This window comes from Ovis canadensis, chromosome 3 (genome assembly GCF_042477335.2).
Source record: "Ovis canadensis isolate MfBH-ARS-UI-01 breed Bighorn chromosome 3, ARS-UI_OviCan_v2, whole genome shotgun sequence".
Lineage (NCBI taxonomy): Eukaryota > Metazoa > Chordata > Mammalia > Artiodactyla > Bovidae > Ovis > Ovis canadensis.
The window spans coordinates 96,100,029-96,118,185 of record NC_091247.1 but is presented as its reverse complement, the minus strand read 5'-3'; the positions used below and the strand labels follow the sequence as shown (position 1 = coordinate 96,118,185).

At 49.5% G+C, this 18,157-nt stretch overlaps 1 protein-coding gene across 2 annotated transcripts in view; it reads right to left on the bottom strand.

The window, feature by feature from the left end:
• Positions 1–4,053: 4,053 nt before the first annotated feature.
• The window catches only part of TET3 (tet methylcytosine dioxygenase 3), a 106,337-nt gene continuing 92,233 nt past the window's right edge, over positions 4,054–18,157 (bottom strand). For both annotated transcript variants that reach the window (XM_069583715.1, XM_069583716.1), the window contains 5 exons: positions 17,404–17,554; positions 14,756–14,845; positions 13,973–14,110; positions 9,390–9,726; positions 4,054–8,840 (listed from right to left, as the gene is read on the bottom strand). In XM_069583715.1, the coding sequence (XP_069439816.1) occupies positions 7,051–8,840; positions 9,390–9,726; positions 13,973–14,110; positions 14,756–14,845; positions 17,404–17,554 (2,506 nt within the window). In that variant the 3' untranslated portion in view covers positions 4,054–7,050. The remainder of the gene's footprint in view (positions 8,841–9,389; positions 9,727–13,972; positions 14,111–14,755; positions 14,846–17,403; positions 17,555–18,157) is intronic.

Sequence of the window (18,157 nt, the reverse complement as noted above, 5' to 3'; positions counted from 1 at the left end):
CTCTTGACTTCTTACTTTTGCATTCCTATCCCCTATAATGAAAAGGACATCTTTATTTGGTGTTAATTCTAGAAGGTCTTGTAGGTTTTCATAGAACCAGTCAACCTCAGCTTCTTCGGCATCAGTGGTTGGGGCATAGACCTGATGATGTTGAATGATTTGACTTGGAAACGAACCAAGATCATTCAGTCATTTTTGAGACTGCACCCAAGTACTGCATCTTGGAGCCTCTTTTTGACTGTGAGGGCTATTCCATTTCTTCTAAGGGATTTTCCCACAGTAGTAGGTATAGTGTTCATCTGAATTAAATTCTCCCATTCTCATCCATTTTAGTTCACTGATTCCTAAGATGTTGATGTTCACTCTTGCCATCTCCTGCTTGACCACAGCCAGTTTACCTTGATTCATGGACCTAACATTCCAGGTTGTTCTGCAGTATTGTTCTTTACAACACTGGACTTAACTTTCGCCACCAGATACACCCACTACAGAGTGCCATTCCTGCTTTGGCCCAGCCACATCATTCTTTCTGGAGCTTTTAGCAACTGCCCTCTGCTCTTCCCCAGTAGCATACTGGACACCTACCGACTTGGGGGCTCATCTTCTGGTGTCATATCTTTTTGCCTTTTCATACTGCACATGGGGTTCTCCAGGCAAGAATACTGGAGTGGGTTGCCATTTCCTTCTCCAGTGGATCACGTTTGTCAGAACTCTTCACTGTGACCTGTCTTGGGTGGCCCTGCACGTCATGCTTCACAGCTTCACTGAGTTACACAAGTCTCTTTACTATAAGGCTAGGATCCATGAAGAGGACAGTATTATTGTTTTATTCCATTTTAAAAGTTATACATGCATATGGTTATATTTAAGTACTCTGAAAATGTTTGTGATCAATAATATGTGATTCTCTTGTAGTGGGATTTCAAGCTGTGGCTTTTCCAGTAGTTGTGTATGGATCTGGGAGTTGGACCACAGTGGGATTATAGGGAACCTTAAATACCACAATCGGGGCCCAATTCAAGGTGGGGAAGAAGAAGCCACACAGAATTTGAGTGCAAAAAATAAATATAAAATTTATTAAAACACCCACAATATTTTAAAGATACCAGGAGTAATACAGTTCACAAACCCAGTTGTTTGTGTAAATTATAATAAAATACAAATCAAAAAAGGATACATACTTGCAATTTCTAGGCACCCTAAATTAAATCTGCTGAAACACTGGGGGAGAAGGGAGGGCAAGGAGGGTAGCTCAGGAGGCAAACCAATAAAGTGGGAGGAAAAAATATTAACAAAAAAGTAAAAATTATACAAAATAAAATTATCAGCATAAATTTACTGTACTAAGAATATCTACAGTTTAATAATACACATCCTATTGCCTTGAGACATTGCAAAAATCTACCATTCATCCATCAACCCCAGATAAACTTCATTTCAAGTAGCCACAGTTACAAAGTCAAGACGGAATATTCAAGTATGGTTGTTAAGTTCACCTCCATTGGAAGCCAAGTAACCAAACAGGAATTCAAAGAGAGAAGAAATAAAACACATCAAAAAGCTACAGGGGTTCTAGATTAAGCCTAATGCATTAATATGCCACAATATGACCTGCCCTTGTTTCTTTAATTAGAACAGATGAAAAAGAAATTACATCACTCCTGTTTTTCTCCTCCTTTTTTCCCCTCAAAAGAAAAAAATAAAAGTACTGGAACCAAGAAAATTTGGATATTCAATGAGCCAAATAGAATTTTTAAAATCCTCATGTGATAATGATGAGTTATCCCTGAATGACAGGTAGTCAAAATGAGAAAAGAGAGCAAACAACACCACTACAAAAAGCATCCCTGATATCAGAAGAGGAGCAAACGAGGAAGTAGGCCAATTCTCACTGATTCTTAGGCAAAAAGCGACTGTAGACCTTGCATTTCTGTGCTGCAATCTCTGCTCAGGGAAGAAGCCTATTGCTTGTCTCTTGTTGGCAGCTCTGCTGAAGGAAGGGCTGGGAGTGCCAAGACGGGGCCTCGCACATGGAAAACTCTCCTTGTGCATGTGAGTGCGTGCGGGACTGTATAACCTATGCTGGGGGTACAAAACTCGAAAAATATGCAGGTTGGTCCAGGGTATGTTGAAGTTGGCCATGTACTACAGCAGATGCAGCTGGTTAATAAAAATAGGTTGTGAGGGAGTCATTTCAAATGACAGCAACAATGACTGAAAAAGCTCAATGAGATGGGCATAGGAAATTCACATTTTATTCAAAAGCAAAACGTAAAAGGAAACAAAATAAAAGTCAACCACAGTCCTTCCTCTAAGCATTCTGCCATTTTAACTGAAGAATGAAAAATAAAATGACCCCAGATTCTTCAAGGTCAAGTAGGTCATCAAATGGACAACCTGTATGTATCAGACCCTCCTGGAATCTACTTTACCAAAGTTGTCATGATGTCCTGTTTTTGAGGTATTTAAAAAAAAATTATTGTGACAGTGGATGACACAAAATGGAGCTTCCTGTTGAATTTTTAAAATATCAACTTTTGTGGACCCAAGAAGAAATTTAGAATAGCACCAACTAAAAACAGCCTCAGGGGCACCGAGTGAGCAAAGCTCCTTCCTTTTGAACACGAGGGGATACCAATGAGAGGCAGAAGCAATGCTGGGGCAAAGGCTGGGGGAGCAAGGGAATGAGCCCCCTGCCCACCACGGTCCTGGCCAGTGCTGGGGAGGAAGGAGGCCCATCCGGCCCACCCTGGCCTGCAGAGCACCTTTGGAACTCTCAGAGACATCTAGTCAGCACCCTGGACAGCGGAAGAAAACCGTGTCGGCTATGAGAATGCCTGCTATGTTAGAAGACGCAGGAGCACCCGACTCCTCTTCCTCCAAAGAACCCCCCAAGACCCCTTCACGTTTCCTTTCTTGATAGACCCAAGAGGACACATGTAAAATCAGCGTGCCCGCCACCTCCAAGACAGGCAGGCCCACTCCCCACCCCAGTAAGAGGGCTGGCTGCCTTCGAGACATGCCTTTCTGTCTGGCCAGCAAGGGAAGAATAAAACAAAACAGAAAAACTGCTCAGAGCAGGTTCTAGCACGTAAACAGAAGTCTAAGGAGACAGCACCAAAAGGGGGGCGGGGGAAGAAGCCAAGAGAGACTGGAGCCCACCTTGTTTTTGGTTGGTTGTGGTTTCAGAACCTTGATAGCACCTCAGCAGGACAGGATCAGGGACAGTCACATTAAAACACCATAGCACCATTTTATTTAGACTATTTCAATTCATAAAAATGCTTCCTAGTCCATAAAACACACTTCAGTAACAAAAGGAGAGAGATTGGTTGAGGCACGTCGGGGCTATCATTTTAATTTTCCGCAGCACTGCCCTGGTGTGAGATCTGGCGGTGGTCAACTTCATGAAGCCTAGCTGGGTTCTCTTAATGGAATCAGGTTACCATCTGCTCACTGTCACCCGTCCTCACATACCCAGTGCTGCCGGGTACAAAGCAATTAAGATCTGCTCCTTCTTTCCTTGCTTCAGCACTTTTAAAGTCCCCAAGCTCTGCAAACTACTGTTTCCAAAAGAGGCTGGTGAAAGGACCAAGAGGGGCGGGTATGATCTCTTTCCATATGCACCTGTCATCTCAGTGAGACGACAAAGCAGTACCCATGAAGCCAGAGTGTGGGAAACCTAGGCCCTGCCAGAAAACACACCAAACAACAACAAAAACAAGAAACCTCAAAAGCCATGAAACACTTCAGTCAAGATTTCTGATGGTTAGATAATGGTTTCTTGAGCTAGCACCAGTTATTTTGCGAGAACCTGCCGCAAAGCGATTTTTTAATTTTAAAAACTTCTTAGCACAAAACTTTGCAAGTACTTTCCTTGCACACAAAAAAGGCAGGGAAAACAAAAGAAGAACCAACTGTCTGCACTGCATGTGGATGGCATCTGTGGACAGGGCACACTGGGGGAGATGACTCTAGGACTCCATCATTTCTGTTGCTGTACTATTATTCCTAAAACTTGGTCATGCTGTTAGGTTCTTTAGTTGCAATGGCTTTATTTTTCTTCTCATGATAAAAATGTCTGTTAATCATCTTTCAGACTTAAAAAATGATAGTGCCAGTAAAAAATAAAAATTCGATTTTTCTCTTTAAGAAACCTTCAGCAGCAAGGGGGAGGGGATAAAGAGCTGTGCATAGTTACTTTTTAAACATACGTCTAAAGCATGCTAATTTAATGACTGAGATTTGAGGTAGGTTATACATGTAGTGTGTAAAAATCAGCATGGGCTTGAGCATGGCAACAGCACCACCTAATCTCTGAAACACCATTCTGGAGGGCATGGGGACGTCCAATGGAGACTGCCTCTTGACTCACTTCTCAGCAGCCTATTTGCTAATCTAGAATTTATGAACCAAAGGCTGTTTGGGCTGGGGTGGGGACAGACATCACATGCTTTTGGATTGTATTGGTTTCTCCTTTCATCTAATGGCTTTGCTACCAAAGGGTGATGAGGGGAAGAGTCTACTGAGCACACATCAAGGAGATTCATACATGCCAAGTATCAGAATCACCTGGGTTACACTCGGGACCTTCCAAACCAACAGCCAACCTGGGGCTTTCCCGGGTCATACAGACGGTCACATTCTCCAAATGTTTTGTAAAATATTGTATTTCTTGTTTAAGATAATTTAAAATGAAGTTTTCAAGGCACCCCCGCATCTACCTAAGCACGGAGTCAAATGAGACCTGCATAAGAGTACTGATGCGTTAAGCAAAATAGCATTTAAAGGACCCAACTTTTCCTCAAAACTAGAAAATCAGCATGCTCATTAAAGACTCTGCTTCCTTTAGCTTGTCAAACTGAAGGTCAGAGGTTTTCCTATAAATCTGAGTTCTGAATAATTCGAAATCCTGATAAGCTCTTGGGTATTTATTTCAAAAGCAATAATATTTCATTTTTGTCCTGTAAAATAAATGCAACTTTACAGAATATGGTAAAAGTGAAGGCTAGACAAAGCACGTTAAATATTCAGCTACTATTTACAATTTCTCCCACAATTACATGTTAAAACATACTTTTTTCAAGTTGCTGTTTAAATCTAGGCAAAAGTGCTTAAAAATTTTTTTTCACTATTTACAATTAAAACCAGACCACATAAATGCTTAGGATATCTCACAGCGACTCTCCGCCAGTGCTTCTGGGACAGTTACAGTAAACACCCAGCGGGTCAATTCTCAGCTCTTACACAAGGCACCTGGAAGCTCAGGAACTTGCCTTTAGCATCGTCATCTGATTGTTAAACTCATTTTATGAAGACCCACATCTGAATAAAACTGCTCAATAAATATCTGATGTTTATCTCAGGGTTTGGCTGTCAATCACTGTGTGGCCATATTCCCCTCTGTGTCCTTATGAAGCCTCTCACGCACCACATACATCCACATGGGTAGCTGGACATCATTTCTGCTAATACCACAGGAAGAACAAACACTCCAAGAAGTCTGACTTGCTGTCGACGGATGTTGCTTCCTACCTGTCAGGCCCAACCTCTCTTAACAAATGTCAAAAAAATTAAGCACCACATTCTCATTTCAAAGGACTGAACGAATGCACCAGAATTTTAGAGTGGGCATGTTCAAGTGGGTGGAGAGGGGAGGAAGGAAAGGAGAAAACGACCAAATAGAGAAATGGCACCAAATAGGGAGGAAAATCATAGCTACCTGCTGAAAATGTTTGACTCTTGCATTTAAAACTTGTTAAGGATAGGCCCACTCCTCAAATGATAGCATGGAGGGGGTGGGCTCAGGTGTGAGGCATGCACCATTGTCCAATGTGAAATCCAGGGATAAGGAGATGCGTTCCTGCTGCCACACTGCTGTGCGGGAGTTCCCGAGGGTGCAGCCTGCCCGACCAGGGAAGTCCCAGCACAGCACTACAGCACCAGGCTCTGCCGGCTTTTCACAGCTTGGGTTCGACTTCTTGTTCTTAAAGATACAGTAGCCCTTTTCAGTATCAGCATCGACTTTGGAGGCATTGTTTTTGTTTTAAAACCTGCCACTAAGACAAATTCCTTCAGCCAGTATTCATTGGCTAGTCAGCTTGGTGGAAAAAGGCTCCTGAGAACCTCTCGATTCCAGCTCCGTCCTGAGGTGCTGCCGAGGGGACCACGGTACCACGTGACTTGATAGCTAACGGACAGAGAGGATTCAGTGTGGAGACTAGCAAGCTTGAAGCTATCTACTTCCAACCTGGTTTCGGGGGAAATCTATGCCAGCATCTCAGGTGCCTGGCCTGGGGTGCGCCTGCCCCCCATACCCGACTCCAAGCCGGTGACTGGAAAAGGGACCCCAGGTGTTCCTCTACAGATTCTCCCATCCTGCTGAAGAGGATGGAAGCTGTCCTGAGGGCTCCCTCCCCGAAGGGAAGGGTGTCTGTCAGGGGGACGCAGTGGGTGGCTACAGCCTGCACTTGGCTCATGAGGGGCCGATGGCTGAGAGAACCTCGTCATCTCCCAAGAGGGCCAGGCTCACCGGGCCCAGCACAACTGGGCAGGAATGAGTGCTTCTGGCCTTTCCTGCCGATCGTTTACCATTACAATTGTCACTTAAAAAAAATCCAATAAATACACATTTTAAATGGAATTTAAAACTACTCCTTTGTGAAAGGACACTATAAACTTTCTTTCCATTATTGTGATATACAAGGATAGAGTTTTAAAAACAAGAGAAAATAAAAGCCCCCCAAACAAGGGAGGAAAAAAAAAAACCAATGTGGAGATATAAATATTAAGATCACGAAAAAAATCACCCGACAGCCGTAGTTTCTTCTTCAAAGTGCTGGGGAAGTTGGGGGGGTGGGTAAGGGTGGGGCGGGTCAGTTCTGAGGTTTGGACCATAAATACATATATATGCGTATCTATATATGTATATATAGATAAAAAGACTTCTGCACCCCCAACCCGCCCCCAGGCGTGAGGGCGAAAGCACCACAGAGGCAGCTCGGGCCGGGCCCGACGCTGAGGTACGCTGGCTCCCTGGCACCCTGGCACCTAGATCCAGCGGCTGTAGGGGCCGGTGACCTTCGTGTAGGCGTAGGAGGACACGGTGACTGCTGAGTCCGTGGGCACGGCCAGCGCCTGCCGGGTGGGGACCATCCCCTTCTTCTCCTTATGCTGGGACTCAGGGACCACGGCGCCCCCCCACTTGCGCTTCTTCCCGTAGAGCTTGGCCTCCTGATGGCCCAGGCCCAGCCGGGCGGCCTCCTCCTGTCGTGCCCGCGCCCTCTCCGCCAGCTGCTTCATCTTGGCCTCCCAGAGCGCCAGCCCGTGGTTGGGCTGGTTGAGGTTCTTGTGCTGGTAGAAGACCAGCGAGATGCGGGTGGGGTGGCAGCGGTTGGGCTTCTTGAGGGGCGTGGTGGCGTGCAGCTCCCGCCGGGCACACTCGATGAGGATGGAGCCGTGGGCGGGGGCCACGGCCACGCCGCCGATGTTCTCGTCCAGGAAGTTGTGCTCGCTGTCCGACCACAGCTCCTCCTCCTCCTCCGCCCCACCGGCGCCCTTCTCCTCCTTCACCATCCCCTTGTTCGGGGACCCCTCTGCCGTCCCCTCCTCCAGGCTGAAGGGATCCCACAGCTTCTCCTCGGACTTCAGGGCCCCAAACAGCTTCTCACTGGGGCCCAGGGGCATGCCGAAGGACTGCCAGGCTTTGTCCAGCTGGCTCGCCCCCGGGGTTGGAATCCGCCCCTCCTCCCCTTTCAAGGGGCTCCACAGCTTGTCTTGGAATCCAGGACCACCTTTCAGGGCGGAGCTGAAATCCCCTGCCCCTACCCCCCATGGCTTCTCAGTCAGGCCGGGCCCAGCCAAGGCCGAGGCGTTGCTTCCAAACTTGCAGGGGCTCCACGGCTTGCCTCGCAGCCGTCCTCCAGGCTGGGGGGCTGGCTGCTGTCCCTCGCCAGGAAACAACCCCCACTGATGCTGGCCATCAGGGAAGTGGGAAGGGGTCAGGCAGGCACCCCCAAAAGAACCGAGCTTATCAGGGATAACAGCAGAGCTCTCCACAGGAGGGAACACGCCCCAGCTGCCACCCACACCGTTAGTCCTCTTGGGGGACATGCTTGGGCCTCCTGAGTACTGTCCCCATAGATGACTGGGACCCCCGTTCTGAGATGCCTCAGGCAAAGGTGTTTTGCCCATCTTGCCAGGCTCTCTGGATACAGATTCAGTGTGGAGCAGAGGGTCTACTGGCTCTTGCTTGATGGATCTGTTGTAGCAATTGGAGCTCTGTGCAAAGGGAGACGGGTCCCTGGACACTGGGTGGATCTGGGGGGCCTTCGGAAGCAGATACTCCTTGGGGCCTGGATAAGCAGGCTGCTGGTGGTGAGAAGCGGGGTGGTGGGTGTCTGTGGGAACAGCCTGACCGGGCAGCTCGGCAAACTCAGCACCACCGTAGGCCGGGCTCAGGCTGTTGTGCAGAGCGTGGAGGTCTGGCTTCTTCTCAAAACTGCTGCTGCTGCTGCCACTGTGCCCCCAGGCACCAGCACCCAGGAACTGAGAGGGGAAGACCGGGTTACTGGATGGGAAGCCGTAGTAGCTGAACGCCGGAAGCGCGTACTTGGAGTGGAAGCCGTTGACGGCAGCCAGGCCAGGCTGTGCATAGTGGGAGTGGCAGGAGTACACGCTGTTCACGCTGTACGGGTCGGAGGGCCGGCAGCTGCCCAGCACCGAGTAGCTCTCCACCACCGTGTTGCCGCTGTACTTGAAGGAGCTGAAGGGGCTCTGCGGCTCCACCTTGAGGGAGGGTTTCAGGCTTTGCTGGGACAATCCACCCTTCAGAGAAAGGCCTGAGGAAGACAGGAGGTGAGACAGAGAAGGAGCACAGAGAACCACCGCCACAGAAGCTTCCTCTTCTCCTGAGAGATTTCCTCAGCCAGGCAGGCAAGACGTGTGAGGCTGGGCTTGCTCCTGGCACCGCTCAGCTTGGCCTGGCCCCGAGGAAGCCCTGGGAGAGCGGCCGGCAGAGCTCTCGGCCCCCCAGCCCAAGCAGACCCCCACCTGTCCTCACTGAAGCGCCCCTGTGCCAGCTGCTGCAGAGATCAGGGCTGCCCCACACCAAAGGCCCTGCTGCCCCGCTGCGAGGGGAGAGGGCGGGCTGGGGGACACTCAGCTGCCCTCTGGGAAGATGGGGGACCTCCGTACACTTGTGTCCCAGGTGCCTCCCATTGGGTCTGGGGTCCTCTGTTGCTGACTGACGAAACTGATGGTTCACATGGCTGAGAGATTCCAGTACTTTTCTGTCTGGAATTCTATCTCAAGGCAGGAGGAGGGGTCGTAAGGGGCCCCTGACCCGACGGCGCTGTGCCACCCCTGCTGGGCACCCTCTCCCCACACACCTGGGTCAGTGGTGATGCCAGCCAGCTCCAGGGCCTCCTGCTTGATCTTCTCAGGAGTGCTCAGCTTCTCCTTCTGAACCTTCTTCTTCTCGGCTGCCGCCTTCCTGGCTTCAAGCTGCCGCTGGCGGCAGGACTTGGCAGGCTCGGGCAGGCGCCGGACCTCGCGGGGGAAGGCGGTGAGCACCTGGATGGCCCCACTGCCCACCTTGGCGTTCTGGTTCTCCTCACTGCCGAACTCGTCTGTGCTGGCCATCTTGTACAGGGGGAGCACGTGCAGCTGCTCGTCCTCCGGGATCTTGCCCACGCAGCGATTGTCTTCCTTGGTCAGAGTGCAGACCTGCCTCAAGCAGAGAGAAGGGCTTGGGGGAGCCCGACACTGAGAGGGAGGGGCTGAGCAGCCCACATACAAGGCTGTCCCCTTCCCCAGACAGTCCCAACCCCAGCTATCCGTTATCACTTTTCAGAGTATCTAAAAAGCACACTTGTCTTGGTTTATGCAGTAACGGTATCACCAACATTTAGAGTTTGCTTGACAGTTTTCAACACACATCCATTCACTTTGCCTAACAAGGCTGAGAGGGGATGAGATGACTGGCTCTGGGTCAAACAGCCAGAAAGGGACCAGGTCAGGACAGGGAGACGTGCTCTGCCCTCCACTGTCATCACTGCCAGGACATGTTATTTCCCAGACCTTGGACCTTCAACCACTGTCCTTCTTGCCCTCAACACTCATCTCCTTTTCTTCTTAAAACTGAAAACTGTACGTGCTGGTGGTAGAAAATTTACAGCAACACAAAGGACATGAAAATTAGCTCCATAATCCCACCCACTAGAAATAACCCATACATATACTTGGTCATAGACGTGTTCACTGTTTAATAATTAAATAGGATCATTTATGCTATGTACATGCTGTGTGCTTAGTCACTCAGTTGTGTCTGACTTTTTGCAACCCCACGGAATGTAGCCCACAAGGCTCCTCTGTCTACGAGATTCTCCAGGCAAGAATACTAGAGTGGGTTACCATGCCCTCCTCCAGGGGATCTTCCCAACCCAGGGATCGAACCCAGGTCTCCCGCATTGCAGGCAGATTCTTTACTGACTGAGCCCCCAGGGAAGCCCATATTATGCACAGTTTTAGAATAACCTTTTCTTACACAGTATATCTTCTTACATGTTAGATATTCTTTCCCAATACGATTTAAGAGCCACACTATATTATTCCATTATATCAATGTGTTAATCTCCTTAACTAATCCCTCACGACTATTTAAACCTGTTTCTTATTTTTTCCTATCGTAAGTAATACTTCTATTCTTTCACTGAATTTTCTAAGATACTTAATTCCCTGGGATAAACACTATGAAGAACCCAACTGCCACATACTACCAAACTGTGCTCCAAAATGATTTAGCATCAATGCTTCACTCACACTGGCAGAATTTTCAAATTTCCTACACTTTTGTTGACATTTTTGCCATTCATTTAAAACTTTTCACTTGTTATCAAAATGTATCTCGCCACTGGAATATGCTTCTCTGATTACTAAGGCGGTCTGATTTCTTTCTGTTTACTCTTTTTACTCTCGTATTGACTATATTTTATTTTCTGAATTTTTGATGTTCTAACATTTGGGGCCTTGATCTTGAAGGGACTGACCCTCCCTAAGACTGCACGCTCAGTTGCTTTAGTTGTGCCCGACTCTTTGCGACCCTATGGACGTAGCCCGCCTGTCCATTGGATTCTCCAGGAAAAAATACTGGTGAGGGTTGCCATGCTCTCCTCCAGGGGATCTTCCCAACTCAGGGACTGACCTGCATCTCTTACGTCTCCTGCATTGGCAGGTGGGTTCTTTACCTCTAGTGACACCTGGGAAGCCTAGCTTACTCCTAAAGGCAGCAAATGACCCCTGCCAATGCAACTTTGATACATAAACCAACCTATCCCACCCCAACCATCTCCTTTATCAAACTCTCACACCCCAAATACTCCCCCCGTCTTAAATCACCCCATAGAGACCACCTCTACAGCCCAGAGCCTGAAGAAATTATTCAAACTATCCACCCTAAACTTACTCAGCTTATTTATCCTGCTTTACTCATTCCGCTTTATGAAATTCCCAATAAAGCTGTGGGCCATTCTCTCCCCTCTCTGCCTCCTGACCAACCCTACTGCTGCCCAGTAAGCTGCCAAATTAGCACGCCAAAGGCTGTAAGTGTCCTTATCCTGGGGCCACTGCACAAAGCTGTATTGAGGACACCCTCCCTGTGGTTTACGGAGAGGAGTCTGAAAGTACTGTCCATCCGCAGGGGACTGGCTAGTAAACGGTGACAGGGCCACACACAGAGCCTTAGAACATGCTGAAGTAAACTGATATCCACCAGCCCAGAAAGCTATCCACCGCATGCTCCTGAGTTCAGGGAAGCAAGGTCATGGAACAGCACATCCACCTGTGTAAAATGTATACAGCTGCGCACACACACACATATCCAGGTATCTGAATGGATGGCCATCACAATGCTAACACAGGTTATCTATGAGACGTCAGGCAATTTTTACTTCATACTTTCTCATGTTATTAAATTCTTTTTATAATAATTGTTCAGGTAGGAAAAAAAAACCCATTATTCATTTTGGAAAAAACTTATTTTTCACTTCATTCTGGAAGCGATGGGATCCAAATAACCTGACTGTGCTCTTATCTCCCAGTGGTCTGTCCTCCTTCCCTGCTCCTTTCCTAACCCTGAAGGGCGCCCTCCTTCTCTCTATTTCAGCTACAAAATCCTCATGGTGCAGTGTAGACAGAAGCCTGCCTCATCTTGCTTTTTGGTCTTGAACAGGGGAAAGGGGGACAAGATGGGGAAGTGAAATCCTAGGGTTGGGCCGTTCATCCCATGGGGGCAGAAGCTATACTGATTCTAGGAGTTCCTCTTTAGTTGAACATGCCAGCGCCCTTGTCTCTTCCACAGCCCCCTGGGGGCCCTGTCTCCCAGGGCCGAGGTAAAAAGCAGAGAAGAAAGCCACATCACTCCTTGCAGGGTGCCCCCACCCAAGCCCAAACCTCCTCCCTTCTCCATCTCGTGCTCACTCTTCTGGGACCTGCATCCAGGCTCATGGCCCTGATTATGCACTGAGTGCTCTCTAGTCTCACCTCCATTTCTCTAGACCCTTCTTTTTCCCAGCCTACTCTACATCTCCGCCTGGACATCTAGCAGGCGTCTCAAAACAGAATTTTCTAACTGTTTAAAAGAACTTTCTAGTTTTATATTTGAGTACAGCCAATTAACTATGTTGTGACAGTTTCAGGTGGACAGCAAAGGGACTCAGCCATACACATACATGTATCCAGTCTCCCCCAAGCTCCCTTCCCACCCAGGCTGCCGTAACATTGAGTAAAGTTTCCTCTCCTATATGGTAGGTTGTTGGTTACCCATTTTAAATACAGCAGTGTATACCTGTCCACCCCAAACCCCCCGACTATTCCTTTCTCCCATCCTTACTCCCCAGCAACCGTAAGTTTGTTTTCCAAGTCTGTGAGTCTGTGTCTGTCAAAACAGAATTCTTGATTTTCACCCCAAACTGGTCTTCTCCTGATATTCTACATCTCAGTAAATAACACTAACACTTGCCTAGTTGCTCAAGCAATTCACATAGCCCATGTCCAGGCCATGAGCAAAAAATACCCTCAGCTATGCCTTCAAAATCATCTCAAACCTGTCCAATTACTACCCACCCCAATTCTCACTTCTGCCCAAGCTCTGTCTGTCACCTCTGGACAACTGTCCCAGCCTCTACCTGGCCTGCTTGCTCTGGTTCTCCCCCACCCATCCTTACTGCAACATATTTTATTCTCCATCTGCAGAAGCAAGAGAGTGCTTCTGACTTTATAAGTGAGATCTTAGCATTCCCAGCTGAAAGGCCTTCCAGGGCTTCCCATCACACTCAGAGCACAACCCAGAGCCCTGCCATCCCCCCATGCTCCCTGCGACCCCAGCCCTGCCTGCCCCTCTAATCTCACTCCTCTGAGCCTTCGCCTGTGCTGGTCTTGGAGCTCCCCACCCCCACCCCCACCCATTCGGTCCCTTACCTCCACATCTCTGCTCAGGTGCCCCTTCCCAGACAAGGCTCCCTCCACTTAATCTAAAATAGCGTCTGTGCTCATCTCATCCCTTACCCTGCCGTATCTTCTCCTCACAGCCTTCATTGTTACTGGACATTATATCACATACTTGGGCAGCACACTGTCCATTTTATTCCCCAGCATCTAGAGCAGTACCTGGGGCACAATAAACATTTGCCCAATGAATGAGTCAAGAGACTGTTTGGACTTAAATCCAAGTGTTCAGAGAGACCTGGAACCACACTTCAGCTAACTGGGGCACACTAGGTGCCCAAGAGGCTGCATTCTGCAGCATCCACCCAAACCAGCCCTGTCCCTGCATTTCCCAAAGAAGCTGGCAGAAGCAGGCAGTGTGGCAGGGTCACGCCCAGCCTTGAGCCCACCTATCCGCACAGAGCAGGTGTGTGCCCCCTCCCAGGATCATCTCATAGGTGGGGCTGTGACAGCTCACAGGCTTTCTTACCACTGTGCACCCGTTGTAGAGGTTATGCTGGTCCTTGTGGGCGTGGGCACAGAAGTCCATGCAGGCTGTGACCCCTGAGAAGGGCCGCCCTTCCTTCAGCCCCAGACGGCAATCAATCGCTATTTCCTCATTGGTCACCTGTGTAGATTGCCAAGGAGAGCTGCTCAAGCGACCTGAGATGAACGGCCCTGACTTGGCACGGGGGAGGCCAGGGGCACAGAGGGAAGGACGGAGGGAGGAGATTAAGGAACACAGCTGTCTTGTACGTGGGCTGCAGGAGGGAAGTTTTATGGCTGAAGCCCCTGCAGGGGTTACTTCCTTCTGGGTTATCTCAAGTTCCCCTTCCCTCATCTACGGAGTGCAGAGGTGACTGGTGAGAGAAACTCAAGCCTCCTCAGTAGAAACCAGAGCAGAGGACATGGCGGATTATGAAGGGGACAGAGATAAAGACTAAGGACAGAGGAAAGACAGTCTAGGGGGTGGTGAGCCTGGTGTAAACAAGAGGTCTTAACAAAGACCTACATCGCTGCTGTAGCACTGGCTGGGCTTTTCCCGTCAGGAGCCCACTCTGCCACTGCCACACAGCAGGGAGCTGGGCAGAGATGGGGTGCCACGTGGGCAGAGATGGGGTGCTGAAAGGCCTTCCAGGGCTTCCCATCACACTCAGAGCACAACCCAGAGCCCTGCCATCCCCCCATGCTCCCTGCGACCCCAGCCCTGCCTGCCCCCACGTGGGCAGAGATGGGGTGCCACGTGGGCAGAGAACAGCCCAAGACCCAGTACCTGGTTCTGATAGGCCTGGGGCGCCAGCCGCTTATACAGGGGAGCAACTTCGGTGGCCAGGTCCTGGAAACTCTTCCGGAGCACTTCTTCCTGTGGAGATAAGAATAGTCACACACCCCCAGAGCAGCTCCGCCTGGTAAATTCTGTACCCTGGAAATCCACCTCCATTCTAGAACCTCTGCTGGGCTCCCAGTGGCAAGGTGAGAAGTAAGGGGCCATCAGGTATCTTAACAGTGTTTCCTCCGGGAAGGGTATGGGGCCAGGTCTGATTTAAAGCTGGAGATGCTGAAGCTCACCAGAGAAGACACTCCTAAGAGTCTGGTTGCCTTGACTACCAAGCACCTGCTCTGCCAGGCTCCAGCCCAGTGCCGCTCAGAACACCTAGAACAGGTTCCTGCTCTTACTAAGCACTCGCTCAACACCCCCGGTCAGAGGGGGGATGGCAGGCGTGTACGGGCATGAGCAGCAAGTGTGGATCCTTCCTGCAGTGGTCCAGACAGGTAAACAGAGGCAGGGAGGGGCGGCTGAGGCCTGCGCTAGGAGTCCCACAGCCAGCCAGGCCCAGCGCCCGTCATGAGCCAGGTACACAGACAGGCTCAACGTTCTGTCCTTTAGGACGCGCATCATGTCAGGTGTTTAGTTCACAAGCCACGTGTGGCTACTGAAGCATAAGTTAACTTTAATTAAAATTAAATGAAATAAAAAATTCAGCCCCTCCACTGTATTAGCTACATTTCAAATGCTCAGTGACTACAAGTGGTTCCTGTGGCTGGCTGTTCTCTACAGAGAACATTTCCATTATCACAGAAAGTTCCACCAGACAGTGCTGACCTCAATGAAGCAGCCCCCAAACACAGAGTTTAAGGTATTCACAGCCTTTCTCTAGCCCACTGAGGGTAGCAAGTAGGGCTACAGGGGCTCCGAGCCAGCCTTGAGCACAGGATGAAGAGTTTACAGAGAAGAACGAGGAGGAAGGGGGAAGGAAAAGGTCAAACTCACAGAATTAGAAATAGAAGGGTGAGACCAATGGCTCAGCTGTCTGTCCAGTGGGGCAGCAGAGCTACCAGCCAGCCTCACCGCACCTCCCTGGCTACCTTCCAGATGCTTCCACAAGCACAGGGGGCCTGAAGCCAGCTCAACATAGGGGTGAGGACTGCGAGCTCTGGGGAAACACAGGCCAGGGTTAAATGCTGACTTCACCATCACTGCCACACAGTCTCAGGCTGACTTCACCATCACTGCCACACAGCCTCAGGCAAGCCATCTGCCTCACCTGTAAAGGGAGCAGTAACAGTGCCTAGAGTCTCAGGTGCCGTAAGATTAACTGCAACACTCGTGAGCTTCTGGGCAGAGTACCCAGCACTTAGTAGGCACACAGGAAATGGTAGCTGATGGAACAGAGGAAATATTTGCTTTCCATGTACCGCTTTCATTCATGATAATTCCTAGTTCCTGGTGGCTCTGAGACTCCTTCATTCATTGAAGCAACTGCATTTGCTGCTTCTGAGGGAGGCAGGGTGCTGCCATAAATAAAAGTCTAGCATCAAATTAGACTCAGACTAGGTTATGTAACAGTCAAAAAAGCTGGCTTTGAGAGAAGAAAAAAAGAGCTTCTAAATTTGGACGTGCTGCTTCCTTTTATTTCTGAAAAGCAAAGCTTGGAAGTTTGAGCATAGAAATTTATATGTGGTTTAGGAAAAAAAAATGTACCCCAGGAGTCCTTGCCCCCTGAAAAGGGGGGAAGCCCTTCTGGTACAAGGAGCTTGGAGAGAGTTGGAAGGTAGAAAGTGGGATCAAGGTACTGCCCAGATCCAGGACCCCCGTCCTTGCAGTAGCAGAGGCAAGGAGGGAGGGAGGCTCGGCAGGGAGGCAGGATGGGGAGCCCACTGCAGCCTATGCTTGGCTTTGCCTCTGGACTTCTAGGGGAGAGCCCCTCAGGATGGCCTGCCCAACCAAGGCAACAGAGGGGAAGTGGCAGAGGAGGAGGCAGCCTGGCTGGACACTCCTGGCTCCCAGCCTACGCTCAGCCTCCGGAGGAGACCCTGAGACACTTGTCCTGTTGTTACTGGGTTGAGGAAAAGCTCCGGAGGGCAGAAGGAGGCCTCAGGCCTAGAGGCAACGTCATGTGGCTGCCAGTCCAGTGCCCAAGGACCACACCAGGTGTCCAGCAGGGGAGAGCAACGACCTGGACAACTGGACAACTGCACAGAGACGTGTCCCCAGCGGCCAAGCAGGATGAGGGAAGTCTAGCATCAGCTGAAAGGTGGCCTGAGGCCCCTCTTCCTGCCACACCTCACACCCAGGAAGATATCTTGCAAAGAATGGACGAAAGCGATAACCCTTAAGAGGGCCACATTCTAATGAGGAATCAGAACATTTACCTTAAGGAGACTTTTCTAACTGCAAGAGCCTGAGGTACCTGTAATTGGTAAGTCTAATTTTTCACTTGTCATATCCTTCCATATCACATCACAGAACTTATTTCACTGCAAGATAAGGTCAGTTAAAAAAAAAAAAAAAAGGAAGTTCCATTTTCTGCACATCTGAGCCTCAGTGCACTAATCCTGTGTGCCATCTGGACTGTTAGAGGCAGCAGGTGGAACAGGGTGAGTGGGAAGGTCCTGGGCTCCCTATGGGGCTCTGCTCACCTCTTTGGGGTTGTCCCCTGCGAGGCGGAACTTGCGAGGAGTCTTGCTCCGAGCATATTTGCAGCCATTGAAGTACATGCTCCAGGAACAACCGAAGGAGAAGGAGGCACCACAGGTGTTTGGGTCTTTGCCTTGGCAAGCGCAGGTCCGGCTGCAACATATAACACGTTAGGCATCCAAAGCACATTTTTTGTTCTGGAATTTTCCCCTCCCTGAGGGGGAGGCCCTGCTGTTGCCTGGCATCCGCCAGCCTCCCACTATTGGGATGACATCATTCCCTCCCCTCAACTCCTTTCCCAAGTCTCTACCCTTGTGGGCAGAGGACCAGGTCTGAGTAGCCTGTTGGGCTCCCACTCCTGAGTCTGAAGGTCTGAGAGTCTGCTGCTGGGAGAAGCACCTGGGTTGTGTGAGATGGCTGAAAGGACCTAATCAAAAACCCACTCAGGTTTACACTTTGCCATGACTTTAATATCTTGACCAGCTTCAAAACAGACCACTCAAAGAGGAGAATAACGCGAACCACAGAGTTTGAACATGCCTGTTTCCTGCAGGCCCAGGTGCTGACAGGCCTTTAAAGAAATTAACACTGACATTACCGTTCAACACTTAATAAAATCCAGAAATAATCTAAATACCCCTCAATTGGGGAATGAATAAACAAACTGTGATGCATCCACATGGTGGAATACTACTCAGTGGTGAAAAGGAATGAGCTCCTGATACACACATCCATAGATGAAACTGAGAAACACTG